The following is a 19,154-nucleotide window of genomic DNA, read 5'->3' as shown; positions in this document are numbered from 1 at the left end:
AACAGGAAAATACAATGATTTTAGTGTCATTCAAGAATCTTGAGTTAGCTTTTTCTTCTTTTCATGCACATCTGCAAAACACCAACTATGCGCTAGTCACGGCACATAGGACCAGAGAAAACAAAGAAGAAAAAGCCTGGTTGTGTTTTTATTTGTCCTTGTGATGCGGGGGTGGATAAGCCACGGAGAGAAGGCCAAATTAATCACTTTGAGAAGTAATCAAGTGTATGTCAAAGCATGCTGACTTCTAAAACTTCAGATTTGTCTTTATCTCACTGTTGGTCATTCCAGTACATTATCAGCTAACGAAAATTGTTAAGTATCTAAAAACAAACTTAATGAATTAGCTAAATGAATTTAAAATTGAGTTTTCACTCTGTTGTTGCTATATTGTATCTACTAGATTCCACAGTATTACATTTGCTAAGTGTGGAGAATCAAATTTGTAATTCATGTTTGAGAAAATTTAAAGGATTTTGTCAAAGCTATATTGTAAATAGAATTTTATAATTACAAAGTGTCATTTAATCTCAAATTATCTGAAAAGAGGCATCCCTCTTTTCTCTCCTCCCCATCACTCCCATGGGTAATTTTTAATATTTTCAGACCAGACGATTATATATAGATTATATATATAAAACACTTCAGAGGATGGTAGAGCCTAAAAGAGGTTAAGTATTTTGACTGATTCCATCCACGTGGTTGACTACTGAAGGGGACCAATGTTTTGCCACTCTAAAGCTGCCTTTTGGGATACTGATTTTAAGCTGGTTATTTAGAAACAAAAGTCAGAAAGAACCTTTGACCCTCCTCCCTTTCCTGCACAAGAGATTCAGATAGAAAAACAAAAATAGCTTAATCACCTTAAGCATCAGACAGGAAGGACCTAAGCAGAGGCCTGTTTACTAGGTGCGCCGCTGTGTCTCATTGTTTCTGGGTTGCCAAGCAAAAATTTACCTGTCAAGTAGGTTCCCCTCTTCTTCAACCACCTGTAAATTACCAGCTTCCTTTAAAATCTCAGACTCTACCCCTTCACCCTTTCTTCTTTGTCCAAAATGACATATATACCCAAGTTTGCCTATCTTTGGAATTTTCATGCTTATGTGAATTCCCTGTGCGCACATATTAAAATTTTGATTTTCTCCTATTAATCTGTCTGTTAATTGCATTATTAGCAGAGCTAAAAGAACTTAGAAAGTGGGAAGAAAAGTATTACTTTGCAGCCCCCATACTATAAACATTGTCACACTTGATTTTTCCTTATCATACCCCAAGATTCTACACTTCTACTTCAACTATGGTAGCATATCTAACAGGAAACCCAACTTAACCTCAGGCCTAAATATCAATAGTATGATAAATAAAAAGTGAGACTGTCATTTTTTTTGGCATGACCCACATAACTCAAATTTCTGAAAAATTAAAAAAGGTTACTTCATATATCCTATAAAAATAAATGTACCCTAGAAAAATAACCATTAAAGGTTACTGTCACTCAACATGAAATCTTGTATCTCATTTTCCTATCAATTCCTTTCTAGTTTCCAGTGACTGAGGGGATAAACATAACAGGACTAGTCATGGGTTCACTTCAGCCTGACTGGAATACAGTCTATACATCATCATGCTGTAAAGACTGATAGGTCAATTTTATTCAATTATGATCAAACTACTTTGAGTATTTAGATACGTAAGGTACCTATCAATTCAATTCTATCCATGATTAGAACTAAGGTCATCCGAATGAAAAAACATTACGAAGGACAAACAATCACTTCCTTTGTTTAGGCTGAACTTATTCCTTCCTATTTAACAATGCCAATAATTTTAAAACACGTTTTCATTTTCTTACAGAGGTCACTACCAAGGATGAGTTAAACAAGCATGTAGAGATTTGTGGCCTTCCCCAGTTTTCTTTATCCCTCATAGCTTTTACTTCTTAGAGAAACTATTATGACTGGTTATAAAACTAAGGAAATTTTAGTGATTTCCACAGTAGGTAACTTGCTTTATACAAATTTCATATTTGACTTCTAGAAATAAAGACAGACACAAAATTTATTTAATTTTTTAATAAACCATAAAATTTAAATATTCAAATAAAAAGAAACAAAAATAGATATTTAAGCCAGCACTAATTTCTGTGTCTATTGTTCCTCTGGGTATTGGAAGCTTGACTTACCTGGGACTAGAGTAATATGGTTATGATGCTGGTATAATAATGAACAAGTAAGTAAAAATGGGCAATAGTTTGATAAAATTTACTTTCAAATCTGGAAGTAAAGATCATCAGTAGCTCACTCAAGCCCACCGCAGAGACCTTGCAAAGGTCTTGTCTGTGGAAAAGTATGGCTTACCGTTTTTACCACACTTTCTTCTTCACAGATTAGCCCTCCCTGGCATTTTGATCCTTTTGCTCACTGAAGCTCACTTCAGTCTGTCAAAACATCAGGGGGAAAATCCCCAAACTGAATAGACGAATAAACACTTTTAATGTGAACAATCATATTCAGATCAACCTCTTTTGAAAAAATACAAGTCAGTGGGTTTTTTAATCCTAAAGTAACTCAAATATTATTTATTTTTTCTGCCTGCACTAAAATGGCACTTTTCGTTTTACTGACATTAGCCAGTTATTTGCTACTTGCTTCTATTTTTCTCCCATCACACTGGCACCCTGTTTTTCTTTTTGCTTGAGCCTTATACTTTCCATTCCAGAATATTTGACCTTTAACTAACTTTATCTCATTCTGTGCATAAATCTGCTATTAATCAATGAAAATCACAGAAGGAAAGAGGAAGCAGTGAGCACTAGCGGGATCTCACTTCAACATTCATATAATTTTTATAAGAAAAACATTCATTTTTATTATGCAATCTCAAACCATTATTGTATGACACTATGTCTTTTAGCATACCCAAATGGGTCAACATTCAATATGGACAGCAAGCTAGCTCACAAGAAACAAAGTGTAATGCACAAATTCTTTCGGCTGGCAGAGTCCCAGCAGTGTGGTAATAAAGTGCAGCAAAAATTTCCTTATATTGAATAAGAATCCAATAACCGCTGAATATTTTTGGTAAAGTTAAGGAAAAACTACTGCAGTCAAGAGATCAGTAGTCTTGAGACTTCACGGACTGGCCGCCCTGGACCACAGTGAAATATCAGACCTGAAGCCAATGAAAAACACTAGCTTGGAAAGGAATGGGTTTATCCCAAAACGCAAAGTTATCCTACACAGATGCTTGGCATACTATGATCTGACAGGTTTACAGTGGTAAACGGCAAAGATAAATGATAACATTATTTATACCTTTAGTGTGCTGAAGAACATAGACGTAAAAGCTGGCAGCTAGAGATTCTATGACAGCTCTTGAGACACATTATCCTGTGCCCTACATTCATTTCATGCTGATGGCGACCAGTCTGAATGGTAACACATAGAGTAAAAACAGTGATCTACTGTATGTGAGTCAGAAAGTACTGGAAAAGTGACAAAATTGTATGTTATTAAATGACAAAACATATTTTGAAGCTTTATTTAAAAATCTCTCACTGTTCATTATCAAAGTTACAAGATTGTTTGCATACCAATAGACAGACTGTAAACATAGGAAATTTTCATTAAGGAAAGATGAGTTTACTGTAATTTGATCTTTTACAAAAAATTACTGCAAGTTATTGATAACAGAATTTCTCTTTTACTTTCTTAAGTCTAATTCTCTTGAAAATTAAACCAATGTTTCCACTCCTTCGAGCTAAAGTTCAACCATGGTCACCTTAGGAAATACCCCTGTTTATTTGTTAATCAGAAATACAAATTGAGTGGCACATATTTCCATCTTCTTCTTAGGCCAAAGGTTTCAGCTTCATTATATTTTACAAGAAAACAGAAGACTTGCAGTGGTCCTGTAAAGCCTTTCATGTCGCAGCTGAGGTTTAATGACGGCAGTGGAGGAAAGCAGTGGTGATGCAAGTAAGACCAGCCCAAGTGCCCTTATCACACATGGAATCTTTTTCCTGTTTGGCTTGCAGCAGTGTTTCTGGTCAGGTTGCCTCCACCAAACCTGATTGAAGCAGAAGGGTGACATGCTCTGGTAAATCCTGTTTGAGGGTGATTCCGCTCAAGCAAATGGTTGATCCTTCAATCTACTGGTTGCGGGATGATACTAATATGAAGAAAATTATCCGGGTAGCTCAGATGTTCACTCAGCCATTGCAGAGGTGTTTCCAACATTGGCTCAATTCCATGAATCATCACTTGATTCTTTTTTTCCCCATCTATTCCAAGAAAGAAATCCAATAATAAATCCAATCGATAAGTTCGAGAAAAAATAATCTGTTGCCTTTTGAGAATCCTTAGTGAATTAAATGGATTTTACAGTTTTACAGGTTAAACCTGGTCTATCTCCTGAGCAGGAAATGTGGACATGGAGAAAGTTCAAATGTTGCAATATGTATCACCCAAAACAGAAACCTGAGGGTTACAATGAATTCTGATAAAAATTCTGTCGCTATATGTGAAAGTATTCATTCTTTCTTAATTACTGTGCTTGCCTAAGATTGACGTTAATGAAACTATAGTGGAGAAGACAGCCGATTGTACCCACTGACCAAAATTTATTTTAGTTACACATTAAAAGCTGCGCTATATGGCAATTAAAAATGACAGGTACATGAAGTAGGTCATATTTAAAATATTTAAAATATATAATATAGAAATGTGAGTAGAAATCATCAATAATCATATCAGTGTCTATTTTAGGAAGTTGTTTAAGAAAACGGATGAGAGCTTTAGGCTAATTTTCAGTAAAGTATTTCAAACATGTATTAGAAAGTTTCAGAGACACTATTAGACTAAGAGTTAAAGTTTTAATGAGAAGGAACTAAGAGTCTGACTCAGGGATTTCTGCTTTAGAGTCATGAAACCTGATTGATTTTTGTTAACACCCCATTCACTAATTAAAAGGATGCTGCAATTTACACTTTTCTTTTAAATTCGTTTTATTACAAATTAAAGGTTAGTTTTGTGTCTTTTATTATTTTGGTATTACGTACTGACAGTCTTTAAACAGAAGCACCCTTAGTTGTTATAGAAAAACAAAGAAAGCAAAACCGAACTCCTCTTTTGGAGAGGGGAAAAAAAGAACTTTTAAGAAACTTTGTGTCATTCCTTTAGCACAATTCTTGGTTTGTCTCTATTAGTCTCTTCGAAATGTCTACGCCTCTCAGCTTGCAGACAAAAGACAAGGAAAGAGGGAATTCAGGGAACTATATAAGAGGGAAATACCCTCTTTTTTCCCTTTTTGCTCTGTTCAAAATGACTTTTGCTTCGTTAGTGCTCTAATGTGTAGGCAAAAAGGGCTGATGATGTATGGTGATAATGGCTTGGCTGGCACCTGAAACAAGAGACCCTTTTAAAGAAATATTTAAACTTCCTGTTAGAGGCAGCACAATCCTGGGAGGTGACAGTCAACAGATTGACAACAAGAGAAGACAGAAAAACACTACAGAGAATTGCTAAAAGAATGCCGAAAATAAAAACCTAACAAATATACTATCAATCCCAAAGACAGCAAAATAGAGGTTCCAAACAAACTCCTGAATCACTGTCATAATTTAAACCATTTTAGAAAAAAGATGTCACCTCACAATACTAACCTAAAAAATGTTTTGTTTTGCTTGCCAATCTGTGTTGCATCTCTACATGCTTTATACACAGCTGTGATCACAGTGTTAACACAACTGGTTTGCATAATGATGAGTATCATCTATAAATAAAAGATTAAGCTATATACTGAACACTATAGAAAGTAGGGTATTAGTAATTTGAGAAGATTTTTAAATGCTGGCATTCAAATGGATAAACCCTTAGCTATCTGGAATGATTCATTCTTTGTAAGTTCTAGATTGCCAAATTTTACTGTATTAAATCTTTCTTAGAATATTTGAAAACAATTCCAGTGTAGTTCTCTTTATATTCTTATATTTCTTTGAAATATTTTAATATTCTCAGAATCTTCCTCCTACTTAGCACTGAGTCAAAAAATGAAAGAGCACTGGTGTAAGAGTAAAAGTTCCTTATCTCTAAAGTTTTTCCTTAAGCCAGAGTCACTTCTGGATATTTTGAAACCGAGTAGAAGAAACAAGTCACAATTCAGTATCCAAAATACTGTGCCTAAAGCAGTATTTAAAGGTGGGAGCAAATACACTGTGGCAAACTCATGCATAGAGTGCATGAAAGGCAAAAACCAACCCTGTTACATAAAAGGGGAGATGAAGTTTGAGTTGTCCAACAGAAGTTGCAGAACATAAACATGATTCAAACACTTTGTATAACAAATCCAATAAATCACATTATCAGAAACCTGAATAGGTAGCACTGATTTTAAATTGTGGACACTTTCAGTCTGCAACATAAACGCATCACTAACTAAACTGAGACCACTAAGGAAGTATATCTAGGACTATCATATCCCTCAATATAGCAATTTAAGATTTTAATTATTTTGTCAAGGCCTACATTTGTCCAAATATTTCACCTGTGTATATTTATCTTTTTTGTTTTCTGACTTCCTCCAATAACACACTGAAACTACGGGGATTCTTACAATGGGGTAGCAGTTCCCTTGGAACTATTAACTTCAGTTTCTCTTATTCGTCGCTGTATCCCCAGTTCCTAGCATGGTGCCTGACAGTAATTAGTCAATAAACGTTTTCAGAGCTTGGATAATTCTGCTGCTGGTAGAATACACTGCCCGAAATAAATGTTTTGAGAATAGCTGGTGCTACTACTTAGAAGAGCCCTACCTATAAAGACTGCTTTGGTTATTAAAACAACAAAAAGTAAAAATGTTTCCAGATAAGCCATGAAGTTTATATACTATCACTTAAATTCATGATACTGTGGGGGCTAAAAAAAAAATTAATACTTTTCCTTTCACTTTCTAAGTTCCTCTAGCTGGGCTAATAAATTAACAGAGACAGATTGAGAGAAAATTAACAGGAAATCAAAATTCTAATACATGCACACGAGGAGTTCACATAAGCATGAAAATTCCAAAGACAGTGAGGCAACATGGGGTATATATGACATTTTTGGACAAAGGAGAAAAGGGGGCGGAGAAGAGAGGGTATGAGATTTCAGAAGTGAGAATGGGTGATTTACAGGTAGTTGAGGAAGAGCGGAACACACATAGCAGGCAAATTCTTGCTGAGAAACTCAGAAACAATGGGACACAGGGGGTGTCTAGCTAACGGGCTTGGAGTCTTCCTGACTAATTCTAGGGTGAAAATTCTTAAGGTGATTAAGCCCAGGCTCCCTACCTAAGGTAGGTTTTTCTGTCTGAATCTCTTGGGCAGGAAAGTGAGGAGGGCCAAAGGTTCTTTCTCAGTCTCATTTCTTTAAAAACAGCTTAAAATTAACATCCCCAAAAGTCAGCTTCAGTATGGCAAAATTTTGGTTCCCTTCACTACCATAAATAACAAAGCATGACCATATATATTCTGGCAATATCAGAACTAACGAAATGGAGCAGTGAAAAATTAGCAGATGTTCCTTTTTTCCCTAACAGTAGAAAGAAAATACTTGATGATATTGCTAAAATAAATCATGTTTTTTTGGTAAATATGTGTTTGTGTTTCAAAATGGGAATCTAGAATTTAATAATACTTGGGAATAATATATTACTATAAAGCAAATGACTCAGGAGAAAAATGTTACTCAACACTTCACCTACTCAGATTTTTTTAAAGTTAGTTTGATGCTTTAGAGCAGGCAAACATTTGAGACAGTAATCAAAAGAACTAGCTCTATATGAAACTCTCTTATACAGGGCAGTTTTGGGGGGTACCTTTAATTTTAGTATAATTCCAAACTTATAGAAAAGTTGCCAGACTTGTACAAGAAAGTCCTATTCACCCAGATTCAGCAATTGCTTATATTTTGCCCAATTTGTTTTATCATTCTGTGTATATATATTTTCTGAATCATTTGAGAGTAAATTAGAAACAATGAGTCCTTTACCCTTAAATATTTTAGTGTGTACTTTCTATCAAAGATATTCTTTTATATAACCACAGCACCATTATCAAAATTAAAAATTAACATTGATATTGAAGGGGACCAAAGTTGTGCCACCCTAAAACTGCCTTTTGGGATACTGATTTGAAGCTGGTTGTTAAGAAATAAGAGAGATTCAGGTGGAAAGACCTGTGTTCCTGGAAGGAAATCTTAGCTTATTCACCTGAGCCTAATTTGAATTAAGTATCACAGACAGAAATACTCCAATTTGGCATTCTTTTGCTACCTGTAAATTGACGATTTTCACTTTTAAAATCTAAGATCCCCATTACTCCCTTTCTCTTTTGTCCAAAATGACATATATACCCAAATTTGCCTCACTGTCTTGGAATTTTCATGCTTATGTGAATTCCCTCCCCATGTGCACATATTAAATTTTGATTTTCTCCCATTAACCTATGGTATGTCGTTTTAATTATTAGTCCAACTAGAACTAAGAAGGTGGGGGGAAAAGGTTTTTTTTTTTTTTAGCTCCCACAATATATTATGTAATCATTTCAAATTTCATCAGCTTTCCCAATTATTTTCACTCCAGTGGAGGATCTAGTCCAGGAATCATACGTTGCACTTAATTTTCATTTCTCTATACCCTGGACAGTTTTTAGCCTTTCTTAACCTTGATTATTTTGAAGAGTACATGTCTTTATTGTGTAGAATGTCTACATAGCAATTTTAAAAACTAGTTATTTCAATTCATCTTCTAAACATAAAAATAGCCATTCATAAATACTTTGGGTCTGTGAGTTAAGGAAAAGAACAGAAACAAATGTCAAAGACGTGTAGTTTCTTTAGGCAGAAATGGAATTAAATTCTCTTTAAGAGATCATACATCAATATAGAGACTATCACAATAAAATTTCATTTCTAACATGTATCTTATAAGTCCACGTATTATGAAATAAGATAAAGTATAAATGTATCCTATAATTTTGAATTATCATCAATAGCCTAATAATTCAATACTGAACTAGCATCTACTTTAAAGTGAGTATTTTTAGAGTTGTGGGACATTTTAAGAAAAATATATTCAGGTAGATTTTGGCTGTATGATTAGAATAGTAAGAATTATATGTTAAAGCAAAAAGGAAAGGAAAAAAATTCGCATTAGCCACACAAGTCATTAATGAAAATTATGAACTTAAAACAATGGTAGTAGCTTCTTATGTATACATAAAAAATGATGCCTACATATATGTACATATATATACACATGCAATGGATAAAATGATATACAATAATGTAAATGAGACATAAAGGAAAAAGGGCTAGCTATTCACTGATAGATAGTTAACAAGATGCTATTGAAAGATGGACGAACTGGGAGGTAGGCAACTCGAATCTCAATTCTGGTGATTAAGGGCTCTGGGCATGCCTCACATTTTTTAAGGGTATTTCTTTACATATAAAATGAAGGTGTCTATCTAGATCCATGGTTTGCAAATCTGGCTGATGATCAGATTAATTTGGAAGATTTTAAAAAATACATAAACTGAGCCCCTCCCCGATACCTTCTGAATCAATTTCCAGGGTAAAGTCTGTTTTTTAAATGTTCCCTTCAGTAAATCTTACCATAATATGAGTGTAGAAGTTTTCTTCAAACAAAATCTTATGCAGAAACCCAATCTATAACACAGGTGAAGGTGGGGCAGCTTTGCTTGTTATGGGACTGAGTCTGTCCCCTAAGTTCTGCTGCTTGCTGACTTGTGACCCATGGTTGTCTCTAATATAACAGTGGTCAGTTTATAAACCACTGGTCTAGAACAGAGGATCACTAACATGCCTTCCAGTTCCAGCATATGAGTCTTTATGCTTAAACAGCAACGTATTTTAGACTTCAGATCAGCATGATTCCCTAGTTTTGAATAGGCAAATCACTTAACTTCTGTTTCCTCCTCTTATAGTGTGGATAAAGAAATCTAATCTCCAGGGTTACATGGATGATTGAATGGAACATCCAAGTAAGGTACTCTGCACAGGGTTTGGACATAGCAGGGATTCAAAAAAGTGAGTGACTCTCTTCCTCATTCCTCCCTCCTGCTCATTCCCTAAAAAAATAAGTGTCAAATATATTACTTATAGAGTAAACGAAGACAGAAGACCACTTTTTAAAAGAGCATGGTTATTAACAAAAAGTAAACATTCACTGTAATTCTCTTCCTACACACAAAGTTACGGGAATGAGATAATTGTTTTTGTACTAGATATATCAAAAGATATATAAAAACCATGGACTCGATTATGTGCTTGGAACGCAAAGGGCTGTGAGAATTTGGTTTCATGTTAATGTATACTCGGCTTTGCTCAGTCCCATTACTATGCAGTGTGGAACATGAATTTAACGAATGTGTTAACAAAAAAAAGATGACAACAAAAACCCAAAGTCTCAATCATTATGCAAACAATAAAATGAATGATATTTTCGAAAATTCCTTAAGCACTGTAAGCCCTCTGGATTAAGCTAGCAGTGCTCTCAACATGTATATTCAGTAGAGCACATCATGACAAGTCAAATGAGCCCTACTGTACTAAGATTATATTATTTAAAAGGCCTTAGGTAAGGTTTTTATTATTTGTTAAAAATGAAAGCATTCAGGTGGGGGGAACTTCCAAAATCATTGTTATATATTTTAAAAATATCATTATTTGAGAACTCATAGTTTGTGATGCATCTCTCTTTTAGACATTTCTATTAGCAATGGCTCATAGCCTTACCCATCTCAATCTGCATTTTAGTCCTTATTCTTCAGCCTATTTTCAGCAAGGAATATGACCTAAATGTCTTTAAAAACAGGTCACTTGAGATTCTAGAAAGATGCATGAGTTTCATTCTTACTATTAACAAGTATACTAAATATGTGAAATCTCTCTCAATTTAAAGGAAGCTAAAAAAATGGCTGTTATATCTTCATGGGAAAATGCTTTTAATCAGAAAATTTCATTTAAAAAATAACATTTTTTTTTAAGTTCATACTTGTGAATACGGAAATAGTAGAAATCTAAGGCCAAATGTTGTAACCACTGTGTTTAGCCTTGTGTATTCACATTTATATTTTATAATTCAGCAGAAAATGACCTGATTTGCTATTATGGAATATGCGATGCTGAAGGTAAAACTTCTAAAAAATATTTAATACTTCTGAAAGTTTTAAACAAATACAGAGATGAGCTTTTTGATTACCACTAGTCTGACAATTTTGGTCTGACAAATTCTTTAACCTCTGATATGTTCATTAGTAAAACGCCAACTAATTGAATCCATCGACATGAAAAACCACAGGCTGAAATCTGAAGTGCATACATCATGTTGAAGGATTTTGACTCAGCCTCAGCGGTAATAGTCAGTGAGGTCAGGTCAAAGAGGGTTAAACCAAGCCAGGATATAGCCAAAGGAATACATCAAACGCTGATTTTAAAAGGGCAATTAATCTTAGACAGAAATGCTTCCTGGGGAATGAGATCTCAATCTTAAGAGCACACTACATGATGTAGCAGTAAAAATGAACATATACAAGCTTACAGAGCTTTTATCCTATGATCACAAACAGAAGGAGAGTGCTGTTTATCAGAGAAATACAAACCCATTTAAAAATACTTACATTAACTTCTTCCGGATCTATACTCACTTAGCAGTACAGGTCTTAATGAACATATAATACCACAGTTAATATATACCACATATCTCTTTTGAAGAGCAAATTTTATACTTTATATTTTTTTATTATTTCTGCCCACAATATTCTCAGAGCCTTGACTCTTAACATTTTATAAGATTTTCAAAACACGTCCATGTTAATTCTTTCACTGACTTTTGCTTACAATCTTTGTATTTCTTAATGAGAAAGACATAAACCAAAATTTAAACTAAAAAAAAACCCCATATAATTAGTTATTATAAATAGAACACTATGAAATTAAGTGATTGTAAGAGTCTTTCAATGAACTAAAAGTCTCTTGATAATAAGATAGAAATGTGGTAAAAGTTAGAAATTACCAACCCCCCAACATAAAACTTTTAAAATATAGGTTAAAATGTTTTGATCTGTTTTCATAAAATGACCCAGTAATTCTACCTGGGTATAATAGGGCCCATTAATATTTGTCAAGTATGAATTACAGAATAGTTCAGAATTGTTTCATTTAAATATAGGCAATAATTGCACTGTTTATATATGGCCAGACTGAGTTTGCACAGGACTTGTTTTAATGATGACTAGCTTTTAATTGCCTGCATGTGTTATTATTTTGTTAAAATAATTTTCTTTTCTCATGCTAAAGATGAAATATTAATTGTGCAAGTGTCTGTCCCCACTTTTGAAAAAGTCACGTTAATCCGTTTAACTTTTGAGACTTAAAGAACAATAACTGAAGGAAATCAGTGGCATCTTCTGACAGGTCTAGCAATCTCATCTGCATTAATGGAGAATAATGAAAATAACCAGTTTATTATTTCTTTGATTTTAGAAAAGACATATGTCAGTGAATTAACTCATTAACAGATTCTGCATCACTAAGATTAGTCTATGCTACCCATGTGCTGGGTGGGACAAAGCACATAGGTGGAGGGAAAACCAAACAGCCAAGGCAAAAAAAATTGACATGTTTTAGTTTAGAATTTGATGGCATAACGATAAATTTAAGAGAATATAATTATCAAGTTAAAATTGAGCCTAACAAATTGCTTGAGTCCAAATGAGTACAGATCCTTTGCTCCGGAGGGCTTTATTTGAACTCTTTGAATTCCCACTGTGAATGATACTACATCACGCTTTTTACATAAAATATGCACCCAATGAGGGAGAGAAAAAAATGAAATGCAGAGAATGCTAGAATGAGACTGAAAAGGCCGGGCTCTCATGAGAGCCCACTGACCCAGCCTCCTATGTAGGCTCACAGGATCTCAGCAAAATTACAACTGCACCTTCTTCTAGGGGTCTTCTTGCAAATAGTTGGAAAGTTGAAATAAATGTGCATTCCGTTGCTTAGTCTTCAATGAAAAACTTTCACTAGTAACATTTTCGGATCTCTAGCCTTAAGATTTTTAGTTTTAATATATTTTAACAAGTATATGATAATCAACCTGGCCACAGTAACTATGGAGGTGCCTTAGTAAAATAAGCTTATTTCTTCCTTAATAGAGCCACACTTCTGGCATTTCTAACCATGTCCAAAATTTCTAAAAAAAAGTAAAAATCAGTAGCATGGAACTCTTGCCATAATATAAGGTATAAGTAGTTTACAGTTCACTATATGTTCACACCTTCTGTGCAAAGGCTGAACATAAACAATTACTTGTCTCTGCAGAGTGGATTTATCAACAAACCATAATAAGAAAAAACAAAACTGCTTCTTACTAACTCGACTTCGTAAATTCCTTTTGAGTACACTTATTTTTGAGAAAATATTAAAACAAAAAAACATTAACTGTAAAATCTTGGAATAATATGATTATGAAATCTCATTTAAACAAAACTTTTATTCATTTAAACCCTACAACCATCCCATCCTATGAGAAATCTGGATCCATTAAAGAAAATAAAACCTATAAATGATCTTCCAACTCAAACAGTGTGAGAGTAGAAAGGGATACAAGAATGAAATCAAGTTCTAAATGAGTGAAAAAAAGAATTACTGATATTGTAAAACCATTATTATTCTTACTCATAAACCCACATTCTAATGAAGTTTGAGGGGTTTGTAGGTTTTATGTTTCTGTGTTATGAGTTTACAAACTGCAGTGCCACCTTTTTGGGGAACAGTGTCATCATTCTGACAAAAGTAACTACTGCTGGTTCAAACTTCAAATTGAAAGATATGCCTCAGATGAATAACATAATATTTAGATATTTCTTTTCTCTAATTGCTTTATGTCTGAAAAAATTATTATAACACCAAACAGTTAATTCACTTTATAGATACAATCTAATCACGTTACAGAGCAAAGGAGAAAAAAATGTGAGTACATCATCTTTTCTTACTTTTCGTAAAACTGTTCTGTGGTTTCTCATAAAGTATATCAAAAATTGCTTTGTAATGGCTGTGTGTAGTGCCAGGTGGGTGCTAGAGTAATCGGGGGATCACTTTATAAATTATATAAATGTCTAACCATTGTACTGTGTTAATACAATGTATTTAATATCTGAAACTAATATTAAATAAAATAAAAAAACAATATAAATTTCAAATTAGACTACCTAAATGAGGTATTATGACTCCCCTAGCTTCAAGTTGTTAAAATCATCTTCCAATGTACTAACCAAGCAAAAAATAAATCAATTTTAAGTCAGTTCCTCAGTGTTTTTCTCGTATTTCTGACCTTACTGAAAAATTTCTGCATATTTATAAGAGAAGAGAAAAATATGGCTAGTCCCTCAGCAAAGAGAGTACAGACGTTTTAGACCAGCATTTTAGACCAGATATTAGCCCTTAGCAACTACCCCTGGGTAGCTGGTGAAGGATTCTAGTTCTACAGTGGTCATGTGGTATGTGACCTGGTCCGGTCCTTCCTTTTCATCTAATTTCTGCTCTTCTTTTAAGATTTAGCTCAGTCTTCATGACCTACTTCAGAATGACGGATAAGACAGTAATTCTAGGTGCTTCCTAATATTTTTTGCATATCTCCATTCCTATATACATCATATATGTGTATCTTTTTGTCCATTCCAACTGGATCAAAGTTACTTAAAAGCAGGGACTATGTCTTATACATCTCAATATCCTCAGTGTCAGAAGACAGTACGATGCAAAAAAACCCAAATGATGAATAACGAAATCTACAATATCAAATGGAAACCAAAAGTTAAAATGGTAGTTGGGAAGGGTCTCACGGTAAATAAATTTTCAGGAAGCCGGTCAGAAATGGAAATGGGAAAAGGCAGTGATTATAGGATTGTACTTGTTGGTAAGAAAGGTGCAGGGAATCTTTACTAATTTGCCACGGCATGTAAGCCTTTCTCTATACAAACACCCAATTTGTACAATGTCAAGATGAGTTCAGGATTAAAACAGCCCAGCTGTTACAGAGGACTAATCAACTGGAACTTTGACATAAATTTATAAAAGCTATTATTCTCAGAAAACCTAACATACTAGGTTTTTATACATTACATTAGAAAACCGCGAAATGAAATATGATTAGGCAAAGCTTATAGGTGGTTTTGTATTCTCCCAAGTAAAAGGAAAAAAGCTACGGTTTTAAACTTTTGTTGTTTTGTGTTTTTTTGTATGTTGTTTTTAATGAACAAAGGAAAAATATTTCATTTCAGGTCTGGTACAGAAGCTTAGCTCTCTGAGTCATTTTAGCTAAAGCTGACACCACAGAAAATATTTACCTGGGCTCACCTTTGATTACTTCCTGTTACCTCTAACTTGGCTAACTCCTCTAGCCACTTATAAAATAACAACAAAAAGCACACGAATCATCCTTATTTACTCCATAAGAACAATGACCTAAAGCACGTCTTCATAATTGTTAGTACATTCTACCTTGATATGATGAAATAAGGCAAAATTCCTTTACTTATGAATCACCTGTAAGGAGTGGACAATGGTGCCAATGGTACTTCAACATTTATGAAGTACTTTCTCTCTTTATCATGACAGCCAATTCTTATCCATACACATCCTATCTTAAAGTCTTTCACTTTCAACCTAACTTGGGTGGAGGTGTTTCAAAATGCTTCACGTTTGACAATGAGACAGGTGTACTGGCAGTAAACAGTTCTTTCCTGCAAGAGTGACCTGTTTTGGATATTCCCCACATATCCTGAAATGACAGTTATTTTCCAATATAAGGTGATGAAGGAAGGTAATACTTATATAATTTCAATGATGTATGTGCATGGCTTGTGTGTGTGTGTGTGTGTGTGTGTGTGTGTGTGTGTGTGTGTGTGTGTGTGTGTGTTCCCCAATCAATATGAGCATGTGACAATTTGGGCGGGAAGTCTGTCACACAAAGATATCCACCTATAGCATCTGAAATCATCTAAGAGGGAGGTTTGTGGATTACAGTTGTTAATGGCTACCTCCTCGCCCCCCCCTTCAAAAAAATGCAAGGGAAGTCACATTGTATATTCTTCAGCAACAGATGTGTAGGTAGAACAAGATAAAAATTTAGAAGAGAATAAAGAATTGTTAAAAGAATAAAAAGCCTCACAAATTTGTGCACCATTCTTGTGCAGGGCCATGTTAATCTTGCATGTTGTTGTGATCTGGGTGTAGGAATGGCAGAAGAGCAGGAAGGCACGTTCTGACAGCACGTCAGCTCAAAGTGCACGACTGCTTTCCATTTACATGCTTGAATGTCGCAGACATCATTTAAAAAAATTCAACAAGAGTGGTCAGAATTATATACAAGAACTCTAAAATAACAAAATGAACAAAATGAAAATAGTAGAAGTTCAGGTTCATAAGAGCATACCAGCAAGAGAGAACAGCACGAAGGCGAAATCAGGTACTACACACAAATCACAGAATAAAGAGTAAGGAATAAGCAAACATTTCAGAATGTTATTTTAAACTAAACAAAAAAGTTAAAAGGTTGAAAAAGAGAAACTGAAATAAATGGTAGCACAGTAAAGTGGAAAACCCAAAGGACTAGGAGATGAAGACTTGAATTCTAAACTTAGTTCTGCAATTAAGTAGCTAAGAGATGTTTAGCAAATCATCTAAAAAAAATTACGAGAATGAATTAATAGTTCTAAGTTTCCACAGTTTTATTATTCTTTAAAGATGTCAAATACAAAATTAACACCCAACCAATCTCATCCTGCTCTTCTGTAGCAAGTGTTCTCTCATCATTCCATGCATTTGTTGACAAGTGTGTTGCTGATTGGGGCGGGGGATAGATCATTACAGTAGAACTGTTTTCTTCAAATGTTTTGAGTTTCCTTGTGATGTTTGCACTCAATAGTCAGGATCTTATAAAGAAGTATATTTTAAATGACAATGTTTTTATAAAGTAGATTGTCAGAAAACATCTATGAAAAATATGTAGCCATTTGAATATTAAGTTTTAGTTTAAATTTCAGTTACTCTTAATTGATGCAGGCATTTCTTTCAAAGTTCTTTAAAATACTACAAATTACTCAAAAAGAAAGATACAGTGGAGAGACATGAATAACTGAAAGTCAATGCTTTCAGTGGGGGGCGGGAATGAGGCTTATGGGTTCTATCTCTGTTAGTAATAAAAATGGTTAATCTCTTAATTATATTTCAAGTGAAAAAAATAGTCTATATTCCCAAATCTTCAAGAATGTAGCAAAACAGACATTAAAAACAAAACAAAACTAAAAAAAAAAAAACAAAAAAACCTTATAGTATGGAGAAAATAAATTGGTACAGCAAGTATTCCTGAATCAATAAGAGTTACTGAAAATATCCCAGTCAAAATTTCTATAACTTGACTTCAAAAATAAAAAGCTAGATAATTATCTCTATAAGGATATACAGGAAAATGGCAATATTAGTTGTCTCTGGAGAGAGGAGCTGGGTTAGGATTTGGTGGATAGGAACTGGGAGAGAAACTTTTCTTTAAATTCCTTTAAATGCTTTTCGATTTTAGAACTATATAAATGTATTATCTATCGGAAAACAATTTTTAATTATTTAGCTGAGTAAAATACATTAAAAAACATTGATAAATAGGACTTCATCAAAATTAAATACTTTTACTCTTCTAAAGAAAATGAAAAGACAAATCTCAGATGGAGAAAATAAATACAAATCATGTCTGATAAAGGACTTATATCCAGAATATATAAATAATTCTTAACCGGTAACAAAAAGATAAATATTCTATGAAAAAAAATTGAGAAAAGGGTTTGAACAGACATTCAATCAAATATATCCATGAATAATAACAAGCACATGAAAACACTCAACATCATTAGTCATTCAGGGAAATAAAAATTAAAACCACCATGAGATACCACTACACAACCACCAGGATGGCTATAAGACAAAAAGTATATGTTGGCATCTATGTGAAGAAACGGAAATCCTCATACATTGCTGGTAGGACTGTAAAATGGTGCAGCCACTTTGGAAAAGTTGAGTAGTTTCTTAAAACATTAAACACAAACTTACCATACTACCCAGCCATTCCATTACTAGGAATTTAATCAGGAAAAATGAAAATGTATGTCTACACAATGATTTGTATGTGAATGTTCATAGCAGCATCATTCATAAAAGTGTGAAGGTGGAAACAATCCAAATGCCTATTAACTGGCGAATGAATAAACAAAATAAGATATACATACCCAATGGAATACTACTCAGCAATTAAAAAGAACAAACTAATGAATCATGCTATAAATGGAATGAAACCAAAAACATTATGCTAAGTGAGGAAAAAAAACAGTTGCAATTTTGTATAATTCTATTCATGTGAAATATCCAAAAGATGCAAATCACAGACAGAAAGCAGACTAGTAGTTGTCTATGATTGGCAGTGGGAGCGGAGATTAGCTGCAAATGAGCACAACTGACCTTTTGAGTTGATGAAAATTTGAATAATGACTGAATAACACTATAAATTTACTAAAAATAAAAATCATTAAATTGCCAAAAAAATTATTTAACTGAAACTCTTACTGAAAACTAAAATTACACAATAAAAATAGATTAGGATTCTAAGATAGTATTATAATCAACTTAATGTTAATTATGCCATGATTAAATGATCATAAGTACTGTTTCAGGTAATGATACAAAGAAAGAGTTCAGTAATTAAAATATCGAGTAAACACTTAATCCCAGAATTAGAGATATGAGGATGTATAAGGCAACATCAAAAACCTTGACTATATGGTCTAGTAGAGTACAGAGATGACAAATGACAGTAAGATCTTATAAAATATATTTTTAACCTCTGAAACCAATGAAACCTGTTCAATTTAAATAATTCTGACTAGTGGTCAATGATCTTTTTTTTTTTATTTAATCAATCTCTTCTGGTACTGGTTCTGCTGCTGTTTTAGATGTCCACTTTCTCCCTCCATGGAGACTTTGTGCAATGAGAAGTGCTAGACAAACAGGAATGCCAAGAAAGGCAAGCATATTTGATTAAAG

General features: G+C 33.7%; 1 protein-coding gene across 3 annotated transcripts in view; it reads right to left on the bottom strand.

Moving 5' to 3' along the window:
* Positions 1-3,501: 3,501 nt before the first annotated feature.
* ATG5 (autophagy related 5) overlaps positions 3,502-19,154 on the bottom strand; it is a 116,741-nt gene continuing 101,088 nt past the window's right edge. For 2 of the 3 annotated variants that reach the window (XM_011360704.2, XM_023530927.1), the window contains exon 8: positions 3,502-4,282. In XM_011360704.2, coding sequence (XP_011359006.1) covers positions 4,146-4,282 — 137 coding nt within the window. In that variant the 3' untranslated portion in view covers positions 3,502-4,145. Of the gene's footprint in view, positions 4,283-18,945; positions 19,109-19,154 lie in introns of those variants that run through there. The other variant, XM_023530928.1, reaches the window with a different exon arrangement.

The sequence above is a fragment of the Pteropus vampyrus genome, unplaced genomic scaffold (genome assembly GCF_000151845.1).
Source record: "Pteropus vampyrus isolate Shadow unplaced genomic scaffold, Pvam_2.0 Scaffold58, whole genome shotgun sequence".
NCBI classification, from domain to species: Eukaryota; Metazoa; Chordata; class Mammalia; order Chiroptera; family Pteropodidae; genus Pteropus; species Pteropus vampyrus.
Note: the sequence above shows the minus strand (reverse complement) of the source record. Positions and strands in the feature narration are given on the sequence as shown.